Consider the following 20,775-nt stretch of genomic DNA (forward strand, 5'->3'; position numbering starts at 1 on the left):
CCTGCAGGTGATGTCTCCATTGGCTCCATGCAGGGCTTTTGACGCTCCCCCCTTCTTTCTTGTGGCCCTCTACTGTTACATCTTTGTCCATACGGTACAGCACACTGCTCGTGTGTGCCTAATCCACGCACACCTTCATCAACTACCCCTAAGCAGAGGCCGCAGACCTCCTCGAGCCCACCCCACGTAGCTTGCCATGCGTTCATAGCCCATTCCTCCCAAGAGGGGGGCCACTACCTGGCAGCGCGCACTGGACATCTCGCATGCTGAGCACCACAGTCCGGTCTTGGCCGAAAGTCCCAGTAACCAATCGGGTACAGCAATAACGCCACGCCTCGGTGGCCGTTCCTTCCCCCCTCCCTTCCCCGTCTCATCTCGTACCGGCGGCCTCGCTGATGATAGGGTATAGTAGTGAGGATACCTAGCTACTGTCAGTGGAAGTCTTCACTCGCGCGCTTAGTCTGTCCCGTGTGTGTTCTCCGAACTGTGGTATCCTGCCGAGGCTGGTGAACGTGCAAAGCGTCATCCCTCGGTTAGAGCAGCACGTTACCATTTGGCTATGAAACTCATGGAGGTCATTGCACGTAAGTATTGTCCATTAAATGTTTTATGTGCTCATATGTTCTTAATGACAGCATTAATGCATTCTTTTAATGTTTCTCTCCTCTGGTCCCTTCACGAATTGCTCACCCGCCACTTTTTCGTCCATGTAATTTTCGTCATACGCAATAATATTAAAGCACTTGGTGGCACAACAATATAATCGTTAAATGAAATGGCATTCAGTAGCAGACGATATTTAGTTCATTTGTTGTACATTTCACTTTTAAAAATGAGGCAAATGAAAAGCAGATGACAAGTTTAATTGTTACTTTCATTGAGATAATGCTGAACAAGTGCAGTTACTCAAAAGGCAAACGATATTAGTTCATTTACAAATTAATTGAAACAAAAACAATCATAAAACACAATTTAATTATTTAGAACATTTTTAGCTGTGGTAACATGATAGATTACTTAATGATCTGATGGCGAGTTAAGTAATAATTGACTTTGACACGTTCATTTCTTGAAGTTAATTTGCAAATAGTATTGATTAATTCGTTCTAGGATTCTTGGAGAACAGGAAAGGAATGTTTATTAAAGATTAAGGGACATATTTCTTATAGGATTTTTTAATAATAGCCGCCACACTCTTCCCGCTCTAATTTCCACTCCAATATCATTAAAACGTTGATACGAGGCTATTGCTTTCCCACCCTAGATCGTTATGGTGTCAGGGTGCGTTGGGTGTACGAAGAATGTAATATGATATTAGAATCTGTACCAGGGTAGCTGTAAGACATATTTATTCTATCTTCATCGTCCCCGCATATCTTAGCTAAAGTGTACTCTTAACTCGTTCATCCCAGAACTTCCTATGAGGGGCTTTTGCAAACATTTCCTTAAACGCCGGATGCATGCATGCGACCCTGACCTCTTTCTTTCGTTTGGAGCTGAACATGACATAATATTTATCATTTCGTAGCGGAGCACCCGGATATTACAAATGTGTAGGAGTTATATTCACGTATACCAAAAAATAAATCGGAAAAAAATATTTAAAACTAGATTGGGACATCGAAGTTTTTAATTGGGATAGCCACCACCACTTGGGACTGTTTATTATATATAATAAAAATAAAACTTCTTTACTTTAGTATGAAAAAAAAAATCGTTTGAAAGGTTATCTGCCACTAATATTTAGCTAAATTAGTCCTATCTGACGTCCTTCGACGCAAACAATTGAGATGTCACATACCAAGGGGACTTACGAAGAGATTTCAGGCACCCACACCGTTAGGTTGTTTACTTGGGCTGTTCACAAAGAGGTCTAAGGTCACGCAAAGTTTAGAGACCTTGGCCTGATTTAAGTAACCTGCAAAATGGCCTTTTGGTTTGGAAACCGTAAGAATTAAGTACTTTATTTTGAAGTGCAATGTCTTGAAACGTTAAGCAATGTCTTGAAACGTTAAGCAATGTCATGAGAGAAGATCGGAAAATACTATAATATAAAGATAATTTGGGTTTATCAGATTTCTGCAAGAAAACCAATGCCGAATGCTATCGACTCGCTATATCAACTTCACCCGTAGCATTAAACACTTCACAGTCACGCGCACACAGGAAGTCTATATTCATTATATACAACTCTTTTGCATGTCAAGTAGAAACTTTATATAAAAAATATATAATCTGGTTTTGACACAGAAAAACTTTTAGATATTAATATGTTAGAAGTTATTTATGAAATTCTTATCTTTCACGCTGAGATTTCGTAAATCACATGAACTGTAACATTTTTTATGGTGTTTGAATAATACGCAAAAAAAGTTTTGCAAAACGTGATTTTGCAATAAACTATTAATTTAATAATAATAGTTAATTTGCTCAGTATGCTATTATTATGGACAACTTAAGTATTTTACTTCACTCTTTCCCAATGGATTTTATTTCTTCTTTGATAAATGAAAAGGTACAGTATACGCTTCTCACATTTCCTTTCAAAATATTTTTAATTACGCAAGTCTCACAGTTCATGACAATCTTGCAGAACCCCTTCAGTTGGTGAGTTGTGAGTGTTCCTGTTTGGTTCATTTTATGGACTGAACTATCGAAATTTATTTAGTCCGGATTTATATGTGATAATTATCATCTGCTTTCTAAAAATTATAAATAGAAATTCTACTAATTTGCTGTTTGGTTAAAAATAAGAGGACAGACGGTAAAGCAATGTGGAGATTGTTCTGATAAATGGTTGCTAATTTTTTTTACATGCAACACTATCTTCTCCTTCTGCAGTTTTCAGGCAACCTAGCAATCACTTTTTTTTTTTTTTTTAAATATATCTTCGATTTGCAGAACTTTAAAGCCGTGTGTTTATTTTGGTGATGAAGAATGCCAGACTGAGCCCATCAGTTTCGTTCATCAACGAAACTGATGATTTTCGTGAACCCATCTTATTGTATCATCTTTATAAACAGAATAGTATTCTAATAATTTCGGAACTTCCATTCCTTAAATTTCATTAAAAAAAAAAATGAGAGCGATCTCTGTTCCAGATATCTTGTCAAGTCATTTTTATAACGCACCAAAACCGACGTTAGTAAAACCCATGTTTTTAACAAAACAATCAAAAACGACTTGACTACTGAAGGACATTGAAGCGTGTCGGAACATTCTAAACCTTCCACTATCGATCCCGTGTTGTCATTTGCTCCGATATAAGTCAGTCTCGTTACGATACCATCGTGTCTTGTAATTAAAAAAATTGTAACGATTTAATTAACTGAGATTTAATTTATACTTAGATGTAGTTCTTAGTTTCTTTGGAGTAGCACATCATGACACGAGAACTGAACTTACCAGTGGAGATATCTTAAAGGTTTTCAATTTCTCAGATATTTATTTTATAATCTGATATCCATCCGAACACAGTTGTTTGTTTTGGAAAACGGCGATGCCGCTTACATTTGTAGTGAAATAATTGTAATGTTTTTTTTTTTTTTCCAGAAACTGGTCGAGGTGAAATCACTCACATTCCTAATCTTGTACATTCCTTGGGGTTCATATATTTCGATAATAATACATAAAAAGTTTTTTTACGTTATTACTACCTTTCTATCGACAGTTTTCCTGCAAATGAGTCTGTCAGAACTCTACTATTGTCAGATGTTATATTTCGATCTTCTTAGGCAATTCAAACGGCATCAATCCACCTCGATCTTAATCTTCCTCTGGGCTCCCCCCCCCACCGCCATCTTAGCATCAAACAGTTTGCTAACATTTCCTCTCGCATTTTTTAGTGACTGTACGACCTTAGCTATTCTCACACAATGCTAACAATGCCAAGTTCTTTCCTGGTATCTTCATTTTTAATATAAAGTTTGCCATGGATACTATCTGATAACTACCCTAATTTTTCTGAGAATTCTCTCATATCTGCGATCTCTAGTCTTTGATCAAGTGTTTTATTTCTAACCCATCTTTCCGATCTATAAGTTAGTTGGTTTAAATACTGTCTTTTGTACAGTTAGTATCCTATCTCTTTTATGTCAGTTAAAGTTGATTAATTTTATTCAGTTAAAAATCCTAATCTCTTTTATGTCATTAATGTATTCAATTGACTCTTAGCCATACCAGCTTTACTTACTCTATTTCCATGTGATCTTCCCTAACAGTTTTCCTAAATAGCTGAAATATTACGCATTCTATAGGTTTTCCATTCAGGATGTAGCTGATGTTTTCAATGTTCCTGCCTATTTTTATAGTGTCTGTTTATTGCTGATTTTCGGGACAAATTTGTTAAAGCAGTTATTCAGTAAAAAATCCTAGTACTGATTTCACTTAAGAGTATAACGTCATCTGCATAAAGAAAACACCTTAGATTAACTTCTTCAATTCTAATATTAGGTTTAATGCCAGTTTCTTTCATAATATGATCTATATAATCATGAGTGAAGATAGGTTGCGCCCTTGTCTGTCAAGATTCGTATCTTAATTATTGCGAACATCTAGAATGCCCCTTATTTTACATCAAACCATCTTCCTAAGCCTCCTACAACCATGTTGTCTTACAACAACTTAAATATAAGAACTTATTTCTCTGTCCGATGCTACGTTTTCGTCATATAATAGCGTTTTTGAACCTATTTTCTCTTGGCATCTTTGTTATATGCTTTTTCCAGTTCTACAGAATTTCAATACAGATCGTTATTATTTCCATGATTTCTTAATTGTTTGCATTAAACTGAAAATCTGATCCTAATAACTCGTTGTTTAACCTGAACTCGCTCTTCTCTGTTTCTCCTCCACAGTCTTTCTTAGCCTTTTCTCAAGTATGCTTGCATAAAGCTTAGGCGGAGCACTTAGTAGGGAAATTCCTCTGTAATTCTCACATTGTTTTATTTACTGCACGCCTCTTGAATATTTCTACTATCGTTTTTGTCACTTCTTGTTTCATTTAAGTGTTTCAAAGTAATTACTGCACGCGTCTTCGATTTTCAAATCACCTTTATCATCTCTAATTCCTTTGACAGTACACTTTCTTCCAGTTCTAAGCTTTTTTTTTTTTTTTTCTTCAGTAGTCTCCGGAACATTTGCCACTTTCCTGTTATCGTGTACTATATATTTACTAAAGTCTCTTCCTATGACTTTTTTTAAGTTACTTTGATACATTGCTTTGCTGTTACATTTTCCCCTGTATTCTCTCTGAACATATGCCGAACTAACTTGCTATCAATACACTATTCTCTTTTCCAGAATTGCCCCTTTTAACTTGAGTCCACTATGGAGTACTGATTTTTCTATCCTTCCAAACTTCACCAAATGCTTTCATTTTTTCTTAAATAATATGTGCATACATGAGTCAACAGTTACCTCTGAAAACTGTTCGACTTAACAAAAAAACTTTTAGATATTTTTCTTTTTATATTTTTATAAAATGAATTGGTGGCCTTCTTTATGCTAGAACATGGTATTAGTAACGACAGATTCACGCTCTAAATAGGAATCCAGTGGAACACTACTGTTCAGATTGCATGTTGTCTTCAAAATTTTCCAAAACATTTGTTTGATGTTCATTTCCTACTCGGATGTTTAGAGCTCCATGAAGGAACATTTTCTTTGTGTTAACTGCCTTCCTAAATGACTTTAAAAGTTTCTTCAGTTCTTCCTTAGTAGAATCTTCTGTGATACCATAGACACGAATTGAATACTGTAGCTACTCTTTCCTTTCGCCCATCATTACTTCCTGAACCTGCTTGTGTCTTTGTTTCGGTAACACCAACTTTGTCGACGTGGTACTTGTCTAATTCTTCTGCCAGTTTCACTTTTTTCCCCCTTTGATACTTCTTACACATCTATGGTATCTATCTTGAATTGTTGTTGAAGTTGTTCGAGTAACTCGATTTTCACTTTCCACCCTGGTTTCCTCACGAAATCAGTGGGCATCTTGTTCAGCCAGCATAGCATTGCCGTTTTGTACCATCACTTTATTGTGGTTTAAACCAGTCCAGAATACACTTTGGTCTGCCCTGAAGTAACTGTTTTATTTAAAAATCCAGTATGTGTCTGACCAATATACTGCTATAATATTGATGTTGGTGAATTCATGGAACGTGGAAGATGCAGAAATGACTTGTAAGGGGAAAGCTTCTGGAAGTGGAGTAGTTAGTGGAATTACAGAGAAGAGCTGAAATAAGGATATTAATACTCAGCATATTTAGAAGAAGAAGAAGAAAAATATATTGAATTCTCTTAATTATTCCAACCAACAAACTTCAGGAGAAAGGGGTGAGCCACAAATGTATATTATCACCATGTGTTAACATTAATAATGAATATGTTATTGATAGAAGTGAAAGTTATAATTTACTGGGGTCAAGAATGCGAAATATGATGGACAGTGTGAAGATGAAAATAAAAAAGGGGGGAATAGTTTTTTTTTTTTTTTCAGTATGTCAAGCTTGAGAAAATTATGAACTATAGAGATGACAGCACGGCTAGTAAGGTTATAATCGTCGCAATAATATTTCTAGTGTGATACATGGATCACCATTAGAAAGGCCGAACAATTAAGAACAAACACAAAGCGAACCGATTCCTTTGGATTATGGAGGAGACTTAAGAATTGTGAATGACCTAACAGTTTTGAATAATATCAAGACGAAATATTCCCCTAAGGCAGTCTTTATTAAACAGAAGGCTTTGGATACATTATACGAGCAAATGAATCACTGGAAAAGATAATTGTATTAAGAACGTGTGTATGGGCTCGCGCGCGATTCCCTCACCCTAATAGTTGGTGGGGAATAGCAGTGTACTTTTCTAGGGAATTATTATAGAACAAGGTAGTTTCTAGTTTCTTCTCTACGTCTGTAGTATGTGTTCAACCGGAGAAAAAAGGGCCTCCACATCCGTATCGAGAACCTAATACCGGATTAGAACTCGGGTCTTTCCAACCAGAGAGCTGCTGAGAATCATGTTGGGGATGTGAGGAGAGAAAGATCAAGGAAGAATTAAATGGGCTGTTGATCGAGATTCAAGTGATCCAAGAGAGGTACTAGAAATCACAAGGTCACCAATAGTTGACAACGATCAGATTGCATTTTAATGCAACAAAGTAGTGTACGGAGGCAAAATTTCGGTTCATGTTAATCTATTATTCCATTTCACTAAGAGACTTTGCTGTAGCTCGTAAAAAGTAAAATGGCATTTATAAAAAATTTCGTGAAATATCATTTCAATTTATATTTATCGTTGTATGTTATGTCTAGTTTGGTCATAGGGAAGTTTACCCAGAAGTGAAAAATGAAACATTTTTCAAACGGTAATTCCGAATTTGTCCGCTGCAGTCTTCCTATTCAAAAGCATTTGTACCTGATGTATATCCGTTGGTAATTATCATTAAAAATGGAAGAAACATTAATTCGTAGAATTTCGTCTATTGTTTCGGAAGAAAGGCTTAGGATGAGTTGTTTGAAGGTGCTACATGTACAGAGTATCCCCTTAAGTTCAGAAGTTCCATATTGTTTTCTCATACTAAAACTATTCGCATAATACGATGTAAATATTAAACTTATATGCTCAGCATCCCCATCACCTAAAAAAAAAAAAAATATCGTTTTTATTTAACTTGTCCATAAACTGCGTTATGGACAAGTTAGCGTTACAATGTAAACGTTTCAGCGCAGCTCTTACCGCGAACAGCTCCAGTTAAAAAAAATGTTGTGCTCATTCTAACAACTATAAAGAAAGAAGCAAACAACTTAAGATATAATACGCGATAAAAAGGAAAAGGGGAAAACAATTTCCTTGACCTTCGCCTCATATATCTGGGGCATATATTAATAGATGGAGCTCTTGACAAGAATTAACAGATCCCATCCTCATATAGCAATCTTTATCTCATTTAGAAACTTTTCCATTATTTGGAATTTCCTATGAATTTGAAATTATACCTTAGTGTTCAGTGCTATTATTGCAATCTCTCAGTGTCCTATCAAAAACGTCTTCTAACATCACTTGCTTGACATGGTATGTGGTATTCAAGTACACTCGTTTTGGAAGGCAACTTGGAGTTAACGAAAATATTGTTAACAGATGAATATAAAAAAAAAATAATAATAATAATAATACAGCAGTAACGGAAAGCATAAATCAATCCCCGATTTAGAGGTACAGCTGCAGTTGGGTGATCCACCATGACTGCTAGATGGAGGATATAAACATGGGGGTACAAGCAGATGATGCGGGAAAGGTTGTTACAGTAATTATTTTTTTAACTTATTCAAGATCCAGAAAAAAAAAACATCCATTATCATAGAAGATCTGATAAGGTTAAACAAAGAAACACTAAAAGATTTTTATAAATAAAACAAATGAAGAGGATTTTTGCATTCGGTTACGGAATTAAGGGTTTGACAGACACAAATGGGCCAAAGCTCAGAAGAGAGCATTGAGAGGTGTCAAAGTAGAAAGCCTTGAACTGTGTGGCTTAACTAAGTGAACTTTGCCTCTTTTTTTTTTTTATTTGAAGTCCGGTACGTCACTTCCGGTAGCCCACAAAATACTTGATTTGTTGTATGTGCTACATCTCTGCAGTATGTGGTTGAGGTGACAACAATCTGACACCAACTGTCAAATTCATATGAAAAGAGGAAGTTAAAAAGAAAACGGTCGATCACAGCCGTGTCGACCCTTTAAATCTGAAATGTAACCACCCAAAGCAGTCTTTTGCGATGCACTTTTTTTCCTTGTTGGCTGTCATCTTAGCTATGATAAAGCGACTGTTCCCCACCGAATTTAGTCCACACCCCAGAGAGTTTGGAGTGAAGGTTTTTTTATTATTAAAAATATTCGTGAAGAAGGCTATTTGTAGTTCCCTCCCCCCCCCCCCCCACTAACTAGCTGCATAGGGGAATGCTGATGAAAATCGTTCTCATTTTAATCTTTTGTACACTGCCCTGTCCGAATATAAACACCATGAGTTTATTGCATGAAAATTGTCTTCAGGTGGCTATTTTACATCGGACTCTCAGCGTATATTTATTTCCATGTCTCAGAGGGTAGGGTAGGGGAGGATGTGATTTGTCACGAAATCAATAAATTTAGACGTTTCAGTACCGGTGGAGTTTTTGTCACCAAATGACAAATCTCGTTGATTGTTACAATCCACCTCCTCACCATCCATACGGTAGATTTTGTCTGCTAGGCCTCATTTTGAATTGCCAGGATTATTTGTTGCAAATGGAAGGCCGTGTTTGTTTTGTGTTAGTATTGTTAATGACGTCACTCACTTCATGTGAAACGGCATCTCTCAAAACATTTCATTCTTCTAGTATTACATCAAATGATAAAAAACCGTCCCGGATTTCATTTTATTGGAGTTCAGACAAGCCCTCTCGAAAGATGTGATCATGATGTATCTTACATTTCAAATCTGTATGATGAGGGTTCTTTAGTCTTATGAAGAGTTGGTTGTGTTTTTCATCAGGAAATGCTAATTTTTTACTCTAAAATACAAAGCATTTTTTTTTTTCTTTCATTCACGGACAATTTAGAGAAACAAATTTCATCCATAACTGGAATTTTACATCACGTTTTCTAGCTGTACGTACTTTTCATCAGTTTGGTGTATAACTAGTTTCACTGTTAACATTCTAATGCTGGCTAAGGCGATTAGTTTATTTAAAAGGACGTCCTGCCGGGAGTGCATGGATTGTCTTTGTGCTAATTACAAACTAAAGTGTAAAGGATTCTGACCACTCTAAAGTGACCATGCTGTTTATTATACATTGAAGTGTGCATAGTTATACCTCGTGCTATCACTATTGCAAGTTCATCATGCTCCAGTTTCTTGCCGTGATGGGTTTTAGTTCAAATTATAAAATAGCAATAGTAAAATAATTTATTATTCTTTCGGTTTTATTTCTTGAATGTATCACATTTTGCTTTAGTTTCAGATTGTTGGAGATGCATGTAACGGAACCGATTTAATGTGATTTTTTTTTTTTTTTACTCTGCCATTAAGATTTTTACGTTACTTGTCTATCTATCAATTATAGAAAAGCAATTCATTGTGTGAAATGAAGAATAATAATAAAGTTATCGATATTTTTAGTTTACAGTTCTCAATGCTGATCACGTTCTTTGATTTTTGTTGGCTTTAAGATAGAAATTGGGACCTTTCTAGAAAGAGCAAAGTCATGTTTACACACATTTGACCGTGATCATTAGTATGTAATATTATGGTGCGATACGCAAAGTCCAAAATGTGCAAAGGTTCGTTGTTATCTTGCAATACGTAATAACAATTTTGGAGACTTAGAGATGACATTCATATTATTAAAAGTAAGATTTTTTTTTTTATCTACCTACGCAGATAATATTATGAGAGCTTGGCCTAACAGCTGTTTATTGATTATCAACAATCACACAGAAATCCAAAATATTGTTCATGTTTACACACCAATCGCCAGTCGACTTATGAAAACTGCGGTATTTTCGATTTCTGTCTGGTCTCCGACGGAAAACCAACAGTTATCAAGCCAGTAAAAGGATTAATCAAAAATGCATTAATAAAAGGCTAAATAGATGGCCTCTTCATAAAGTTCGTTTTCTTTAAGGCAATGCCAAGCCAACTCATCAAAAGTTTGGAACTTCGTAAGCTCTCAGCGCTTTCAATAGTAAAGTTTCCGAGCACAAACATTCTTGCTACGTATAAAACAAAGTATATGTATTATTTCCCTTTTTAATAAGTTTTTTCGAACTATTAGTGACATCTAAAGAATTTACCGAGTGTATTCATTCAAACTGCTTTATTTCACATTAATAATTATTGTAATCCATACGTAGAAAAAAAATCATAAAAAAATTCTTAAAGCTATTAAAACTCGTACTATCATTACTGTAAAATACAGTTAAGTTATGGTTCCCTATTGTAATATAACTTTTCTTAAGACCGACTTTTTTTTTTACTTAGGAAGTTTCGTTTTGATTTCATATCTTATAATCTTTTCCATTTTTATGTAAATTTATTACCGTATATTCCGGCGTATAAGTCGACTTTTCAGCATTGAAAAAAAGTACTAAATTTTTTAAGTCGACTTATACGCCCGGTCAAAAATGGATTGCTTTCCAAGAAAAAAAGTAGTACGTATCATACTCTGTTAAATTTATTAGCAATATACAAAAAAGGGTAAATAAGTAAAAAATATTTCAACTTATATCAAATTTATTTACAGAAAAAAATTATTTACATGTTATATAATTATTTATTTACAAAAGAAAATAGATAGGTAACTACATAATTAAAATTTAATTTTCAATGTATGAAAAGTTCATTGTAATCTGGTTCTGTAATTTCTTCCGGTAAATCGTCATATAAATTGTATTCGTTTTCTCCATCAGATTTAGCATCAATTTCGTCATCATTGTAAACAAAATCATCTTCGAGACATCTAATTTGTTATATAGCACAATTTTTAAAAGATTTTATTACTGTATCTGGTTTTATTTCATCCCATGCTTTCGCTACCCATTCACACATAGTTACCAAAGACGCATGTCGGTTTTGTCCTCCTTTTGTATAACTTTTCTCTCCTTCTTGCATCCACGCATTCCGCTGTTTTCGTAAACTGTCTTTAAATGGCCTCTTTATACAGACATCCATCGGTTGCACTAGTGAAGTTAACCCACTTGGAATCCCTGCCATATTGGTATTATTCTCTCTTAATAAAGATTTTGTGCTCTCCGTTAAATGGGATTTGAACATGTCCCACACTAAAAGACTGTTTGGATTTTTTATTTGCTTTGCCCCACTTCAACGCAAATAAACGAATATTATTTCTCGTTATAATGAGTCCATTTTGGCGGTTTTCTCGAACCCAATCCGCGACATTATTTTCCAGAATAGACCACTTACAAATTCCTTTCCGTAATGCGCACTGATTTTTTGGCATTTTCATTATTAGAGTTTCATTTTTTCTCCAATATCGCGAACTAGTTTTTCATTTGCTCCAAACTGACGTGCAGCAACACAATTAGTATTTTCTTTTGCAAATTTAATCACTTTGCACTTAAAACTGGTGTCATATTTCATTCTTTTAAAAGGAGCCATTGCACTTTAGTTCAGTATTGGTCAACTGGTCAATACGAAATAAAATTTCTTTTGTCAACTAGGTATTTTATATCTTTTGCTAAAACAAAGAATGGAAGGACTGAAAAGACAGTTATGATCCTAGTGGTTGACGCCTGTATAAAAATTTTACTTAAAAACTGTCATAATTTTTAAAGAATTTTTTCGAGTCGACTTATACGACGAGTATACTATAAAAATTCAAATAAATTCAAAAAATTCCAATATCGACTTGTACGCCGAAATATACGGTAACTATAAAGTGCGCTGAATATATAGAGTAGAGAAACTGGTTCTATGTCTTTTTAGCAAAAATCATTCCATCCACCTACCCACTGTTTTTGCTGTAGGCGCCAACACTAATTTACTTCTTTTCTCTCTCTTTGTGTAGGGCTAAACGGCGGGATTGGCACTCCGTCCTCATGGCGATCTTCGGACACCCCTGACGATCAATCGCTCTCCCTGTCGCCCACAAGTTGCACCACACCCTCAGACCCTGATGCTGACCTGACGTACACCATTGGAGTGACAGAAAACACCCCTTATGCCTGCCATTTCTGTGATAAGGCTTTTCCAAGGCTCAACTATCTGAAGAGGCACGAACAGGTAAGATGACGGTCAACCCTCTCTTTCAGGAGTTTGAAGCGAGCACGAACAGAACTAGTTTATAGCTAGATGCGAACGAAGAGTAGGGGAGGGGGGGGGAGGAAATAATATCGAACATCATTACTTAAGTGCGTGGGAGTGAGAACTGGACTGCAGTGATGGACGTGTCTAATAATGGGTCATTGTGAAGCAGGGACAACTCCAGGATGTTGTTAATGTAAAGCCATACTCCGCTTAACGTAATACGTGCTTTCCTGTAAAACACTATGATAAACAATGCACGTTTCTGATGTTGAAAAATATGTTTTCCCAACTTAAGGTGTTCGGTCTTAAAATACTTAAACTTTATTATTTAAAAACATTTTAAAAATATTTCGTTTATTTAATTAACGAAATTTAAGTTTATTTTTAATTTAAATTAATTTAAACACGTAAGCAGTAAATGAAATAAATATGGAAATCTAAAAAGATGGTTTTTTGAAAGCGGTGAAAAAAAAAAAAAAGCGAACGTGACGCTACTGAGTCAGAAGATAAAGATCGATATCGGATTGGCTGTTTGATTTACGCGTCAGATGCAGGCTATAATTGTTTACTGTCCTAAAGAACTTAATTTTGTGTGGTTTGATTTCGTTTGTCGTTTTGACTCATTTTTAGCAATAGTACTTGCTACATTGTCGTTAATTTACATTTTGTTTAACATTTTACAGTTAATGAAAAGAATAAGATAACAGTTAATACTACTACTGCCACCGGAAATTGTTACCAGCTAGTTGTATATAGCAGAGCTCGATTTTTTTTTTTTTTTTTTTTTTTTTTTTTTTTTTTTTTTTTTATAGCAAATAGTTGAACGCACAAACGTAAATATTTCTAACCACTTTTTAATCGTTGTTTTCTCTTTAGAAAAAGCTAACCCCAATGTAAGCTCTCCTTTTTCTGTTATAATTGCGCACAGGTGTCAGGAAATATAACTTACGTTAACCCTACATTTATAGTATTGGAACGTGCCTTATTCTTAATGATTGAAGTCTTCGTGCTCTCACAGAAAGTGAAACGAACTCAGTGAAATTGCCCCGATCGTTCTTAATAAATTGCATCCATTTAACTTGTGCTGCTTCCTAAAGGAAGTACATTTTGGTAAATTACTGCAATCATTTTTCACTCAGATGTTAATTCGCGCAGCGTTTTACCTCATTTCCATTCCAAAAGAGCGAAAGGGTGAAAAAATAATAATAATACACGTGTGTTGTCACGGAGGGCAGAGCCTTAGCAAAAGGTCAATGAGCCGGTGGCGAAACGCTTAATGAAGTGTCACTTTCTTAAAGACGTTGCACGAGTGTTTTAACATTTTGTTTCTTGACGGACTCTGTGAATGGTGTCAAAATGAAACAAAGGAGGGGTGGGATGAGGGACACGAATTCAAGTTTTTTGTTTTTTTTTAAACCACAAGTGCACCTGTATGATTCATCAGAAGTGGGGTTATCTTGTCACCCACAAAAAAACTTCTCAGATGAAAGAAATGAAGACATGTTAGCTTTACGGTGTGCGAGGTGAAAGAGGCTATTTATTTACAAATCTGGTTCCGTCTTTGTTAATGCCATCCCCTTAGGTCATCTTCTGTCGCTTGATGGTACCGGAGGTGAAACTCAGGGTTAATTGTGCTATTATTTCATTTGTGGACTAATAAAAGAGACGAAGAAATGTTCGGGGTTCAAATTTAGACTTCATTTGGGCGAGTCTGACTTTCCTAAGTTTAGCTCTTCCATCTTTACTCGATAAAATTTACTATTAACCGCATACGTACGGAATCGCTGTCGAAACGTGACGTCATCAAGGCCTCCATTCCGACAAGAACCGTAGAGTGGTAGTAAGTATATGAATTTTTAAATAGGAATATTGAGTAGTGGTGTTATGACTCCAAAACTAATCATGGGTGTATATATGCAATTGAAATGATTGTCGTCGCCCCGATGTGAGACAATCACCCTGCTCATTAGAAGTCTGAAGTAGCTTGAAATTGCTCCATTCTTTAATCTAAAGCAGTTTGCGGATTATCTCGTAGCTAGATAGGCGTAAACTTCCGTCAATTTTTAAGAAAGAATGGGAACAGAAATGGTAAATTCGAGGCTGTTGTCTCTAATTAAAAAAAAAAAAGCATTGGAAAGGAAACATATTTGCTTTAATTATTTTGAATTCATTAATTGCTGTCGAGAAAGACTCGCTGCATTTAAGTCGAATTCCGCATACTGTATATAAATTATTGTTCATTTCCTATTTAAAACCTGGAGGGTTTCGACACGAGTTGTTTTTGCAATACACCCCCCCCCCCCTCCGAACTCCAGTTTTTCCTGCCGACAAACGGCCAGAGAACATAAAATGCGTCAGCCACGGTTTCTTCGGCCATATTTCCAAACAGCTTCTGGATTACGATGCTACCTGAAAGAGCGAGAACTCTTGACCTCTTACATTCAAGAATTGCACCTGCTTAAGGATGGATGCAGTGGAAGTGTTGCATCCACTTGTGAGATTTTGTGATGCCGTATTTATTTGTGTAAAAGAGTATGAAAAAAAAAAAAAAAATCCTTAGCAATTCGAAAACTTTGACCTTTGTCGTGATTTAGTTTATTTGATAAGGAAAATCTGAATATCTGTAGAAGAGTTCTTTACAACTATGAATAGAAGATTGCGAAGAAGTTTTCTTATGATTTAACTGCTCAACAAACAAGCAATCATCACTTGCATACTTAACAAATCTGACAACAGCTATTAGACTTATTATATATTTATAATATATTTTTAAATATTATATAAAGGATATATTTTTTATCGATGCATTTTACTCTTATGGGTTATAAGGAAGGTTCACTATATAAAGTGGATTCAATATCCAAGAATTGCGAAGTGAATTATTTTTTTTTGTGAATGACTGGAAAAATCTTTAGCTTTTGTATGTAGTAATTATGATTACCAGGAATCATTCCCACTGAGCTAAAAACGCACCCATCCACACGTATAAAAACTGGTGATTTTTACATTATTAAAAAATGGTTTCCGAAAATTCCCACCAGCTTTCACTTTTAGAAGTTTCTTCATGAAAGGTGTCAGATTTCAACACCAGCTTGGCGGAGTTAGCAGGGGGGGGGGAGATAACAGTATTTTTACGGTAAACCTCTTGGACCACATTGGTCCTTCGCAGATATTCCACTCTAGAGAGAAAGAGAAACGCCTTGGTTAATAGCGAGACGTTTGCAGCAACGTCCTTTACTCCTTTATCCTATAAAGTAGCATCATCTCACTCCTTCTGCTCTCAGTTGACGCTCTTAAAAGATCACCCCTCCCCCATTTACCGGTTTCCTTCTGCACTTTGTAACAGCAAGCAGCCATATAACGCCACTCACGAGCTTCTAGAAGGCACCTCTTTGACGTGCAGAACACGTGTCTACTTATGTCGTGTATGGGGAAGCCACTTCAGCTTTCCGCGACTGCCTTTAATTGCTTAAACATCTCATTAAGATGTCGTTAATTAAACGCTGGTTGACGGCGACGGGCCAAAACGTCTGCCATCTGACAGACATAAATAACATGTCTGGAAAAGGACGATATGTCTTTATGGGGCAGTTAGCAATTTGTGCTCGAACTTATTTTGTAGTGTGTGCGCGCGCGCTCGCACGCATGAAGGCGGCATTTTCACAATCTGACAGCTGTCAGGATAGACTACCGGCTCCACTAGTATGCACGCAAGTCGTGTACACTACTGGTCCAAAACGATCGTTCCACTCCCTGTTTAAAACAGGCTTTCCTGCTTAGGAGGATGATTTGCATTGCAGTTCGTAAACATTTTCGTTAGCATTCTTCTGGTGTCCATGCATTAGAATTTTTAACAAGTTGAGGAAACTGTATCATTAGTTTTCCACTTTATTCCCATTGAGTCTTTCTCTGATTTGGAATACCCACTTAATCGGAATTTGGCGTCAGTAATTTCTGCTTGGCTTGTACTGAATTTTTGACTGTTTTAATGATAAATCATACTTGAAAAGTGTATTTACTTTCGTTTTCCTGAAGGTTTGTTGATTCATTTTAAATTTACCTTTCGTGGATTGATATCGAAAATTATAACTTTAGTTAAACATTGTCCTCCAATATAATCCAAAAAAAAAATAGTTTAGCGTAGAAAAAAAGTTTTAAAATGCTTAAAAATGACTGGAATTATGATTCAATAGCAATAATTTTTATATAACTGATTGGAAAGTATTGCTGCCATAACTTCAAAAATTATGCACACCACAGAATTTTATTTCTCAATTTTTATTGGCTCTAAATTCATTCACATGAGGGATTTTTTTTTTCTCAACTCAATGTTTACGCAAACTGTTTTTTCTCCCTTTAAAGCATTGCTAAATTATTTCATTGTATGTTTACTCCGCATGATCTGTTTCTGAAATTTATCACGTACAATAGTTCCTAAGCACCTTTTCCAGTTGAAACGTGTACTAGTTTGGTTTTAAACTACGCTCATCAGAACTACAAAACGTTGGCCAGTAGGAAAAGCAAACTGTTCTAGTGTTGTCTCCCGAGTCAATATTAAAATAAAAATAAATAAGGCACGAGAGGGGAAAGAAGTAGTTATTCCATGTATCAGATCTTTTTCGACGCAGAAAATTTCTTCTTATAAATCTAATCATGGGCGTCTGCAGAGGGGGAAAACGGGGCACTTTCCCCCTCCCGGGATCTACTTCTGAAAAAAAAAAAAAAAAAAAATTAAATAATTTATTGATGTAATTATTTGTCTCCAAACTTTACCCCCCCCCCGGAAAATTTTCTCCCTATGAGACAGGCTTTCTTTGAAAGTGCTTTACGAGATTTGAACCCTTCCTTCCTTCCTTCCAAACGCACCAAACAGCATGGTCACTGTTGTTCGTGCTGTCGTTTTAACTAGCATTGTAATATGACCGTAATTACTTGCTATATTAAAATTTTCGGTAAATAGCGACCTCAAAATATTTGTTAACATATCTTCAAAGTAGTAACTACCAGAAAACAGGTGGTTCATTTATGTAATCCACGTCTTTCAAGAGCTTGTATAAAGTGGGCCCTGATGTTCTATCTCGACTTGACCACTCTATGAAACCGACCCCAAGTCTTCCCCCCCCACACACACCCGAAAAATCTAAGATATGCTCCTGTTTCTTAGTATTTTTTTACCGTTTTATTATTAACATTTGATCCTCAAATTTTTTAAAATATTTTCTACACTTTTTTTGTTCTGGTTTTCCACATTGAAGAGTAAACGTGTGCCATCGCATGCCCATACGTATTCATACATGATAATTATGCAAAATAACATTAGTTATCTCCCATTATTTCACTTCCCTCTCCCCTAAACTTTAAAAGTTATCCATTTTAGTATTGATCTTGTGATCTCCTTGCATTTAGAACCATGAAACCAGCTCGAACCCTCTTCGATGTGCTTGCATTGAATGCATTTCTGTAATGATGTGAAAAACAAAGGACCCACATTTTTTTTTTCTTTTTTTTTTTAATCCCAAGTATTCTAAGCGGGGGTTTTAGAAAACTCTCCAGCTACTCGCCTCACAGCGGGGAAAGGGAGTTTCCATCAAGCACTTTCATTCCCAACAGCCATATTTCTTTTTCTCGAGTAACCCGAAAGGAGAATATTTTTGCAGAATTCAATTCTTCGCAAACACATTTCCATGTGCAATCGTCAGGTATCGATCACTGTTGATGACTTGAAAAGTGCAGATTTGCTAGTGCGCGTTCGATAGATGCGATGTTTGGTTTTGTGAAATAGCAAAAACCTGGAGGGGAGGGGAAAGCAAAAAAAAAAAAAAAAAAATGCATGAAAAGTGTGGGGAGGGCTAGGAAAGAAATGAAAGGTCTAATCTAGAGGACTAGTAGGTTTTGCTGTTATGAAAAAGATCACATATAACGTTCAGCTGGTTACCATGGAGATTGGGCAACGCATTGTTGCTAACTATTGTTGATAATTCACGTTTCGTATTGAGCTGGATGCATATTTTTGCAATACAGTTCATAACCTACGCTATCTGAGATTGATGCCATCGATGTGGTTTTTTACTGAGATGCACTGTCAGCTTAGGTGGGGATCTTACTTTTCCTTTCTTACAATTGTACTTCGTTAGCAAACGTGAATATGCGTTTGTTATTCTCCGGGCCCGCACTTGGATACCCATCACTATCACGGCAAATCCACTACGATTTGACAGGCTTAAGTTACCTACTACTCTCGATTCTTTTAAGCTAATTATAAAATTTAACAGTAATCTAATGAAAAGAAGCAAATCAAGAATTTTATTTATTCTGTGTTAGCAAATCATATAATGTTTAAATTTTGCGCAGAAGTTAAAATTAATAATAGAGAAATACGTATTATATGTTGGGTTCTTCCATAAATTACTTAGTGACATTTTTATACCTTCGAAAGATATATAAGGACCTCCTCCCCTCTCTCAGCATAAAAACAGTGTTACCTAACCAATGGACGAGTCCCTGCGTTAACAGGAAATCTAGTTGGAATTATCAACACATTACGTATGAATAGTGTACGTTAGCAAAGAATGGTTGCTTGTAGAACATATTTTCTACAGACAGCAGTGGTACTGTTTATAAATGTCACCATAAGTTTAATCTATCTTCAGTTTACTTCGAAGAGAGAGCCCTGTAGCGTCTCTGAAAATCTAATTTATAATTTTTTTTTTTCTTTAAATTATTCCATACCTAAATTTATTCAAAATAATTTCCTGTTTACGCTGTTCGACATTTTTAAGCTATCTTCTTTTTCCTTTCTAAATGAAGAAATTTAGACATCACCCCACTGGGTTCACGTACAACTCTCTGACAGATCATAATTCTGAAACCGTTTTAACTACAGCATTCCCAACATTGGTGTACTCGTCGCTGGACTAGTGGCAGGGGGTTCTCGTGTAGCGATGACTCAGACAGCGTGCGCGCCTCGAGCTGGGGGGGGGGGGGGAGAAGAGTGTGATTGGTATAGCAAAGTCTGTTGTACAAGGATCAGTGCCGCCGCTTCTGTTCCCATAAGCAACCTTACTTCTCTCCTCGCCTCCCCCCCCCCTCCCACTCCCACCGCTCAGTTGCCTAGGGATATCTTCATTAGCCGCTACCCGTGTGTTGTCCCTGTCCAACTGTTACACTAAGCGCTGAGAAGATGCAAGTGACTTTGCAGAGTAGAATAGTCCATAAATTAGTTCAGGAGGATACTTAAAAACACCGTGGACTTGTGTGTCTCTTCTTGTATAATAAATGGACACACTCAAAATTCAAAGTTATGTAACTACCGTGACCTGTTTGAGGTGCTATTTAAAGGCCGTGCTTCTTAATATAAGAGTAATTTAAAATGTGAACTATGTTTAGCAGCTAAAATATGTATTTTATTTTTAAAAACAATAATAAAAAAAATCTTCAATTTGAAATGCTAAGGGAAAGCCAACACGTTCATACAGTCGCTGTGTATATGTATTACAATAAGCGTTTTTTTTTTTTTTTAATGTGACTCCCAACCAGGATCGGTTGCAAACTATCAAACTATAGTACATCCTCTCATGGGTTAATTAAGATATTTAAAAAAAAAAAAAACATTTTGATTCATTTTTACGTAATCCGGAAGTTCTGTTTTAGAGACCAAACAGGAAATGTTCAAGTCACTTCAGGCCCTCCAATAAGTAGGATTGACGGTCTCACACGGGGTGGTGAAATTCACCTCCCACTTAAAAACATTCACAAACATGCATGTCCACGACGGGAATCGAACCCACAAGTTTATTGGAGAGCAGATGTCAACCACTCAAATAGGCTGGCGATACATTATAAAAGTTGTGTGAATGCAGTTAAAAAAATGGAATTGTCTATTAATAGATATAATTAAAATTGGCTTAATTTTAAAAAAAATATATAGGAATCGATTACAAAACAGGTTTTTTCATTTATATAAATTA

At 35.9% G+C, this 20,775-nt stretch overlaps 1 protein-coding gene across 1 annotated transcript in view; it reads left to right on the forward strand.

The window, feature by feature from the left end:
- The window catches only part of LOC150103171 (uncharacterized), a 62,272-nt gene that overhangs the window by 34,525 nt on the left and 6,972 nt on the right, over nt 1-20,775 (forward strand). Inside the window, exon 2 of the mRNA XM_090397821.1 lies at nt 12,570-12,784. Coding sequence (XP_090253947.1) covers nt 12,570-12,784 — 215 coding nt within the window. The remainder of the gene's footprint in view (nt 1-12,569; nt 12,785-20,775) is intronic.

This window comes from Typopeltis vanoorti, chromosome 9 (assembly GCF_054136105.1).
Source record: "Typopeltis vanoorti isolate ZY-2024b chromosome 9, IOZ_Tvanoo_1.0, whole genome shotgun sequence".
Classification (NCBI taxonomy): Eukaryota; Metazoa; Arthropoda; class Arachnida; order Uropygi; family Thelyphonidae; genus Typopeltis; species Typopeltis vanoorti.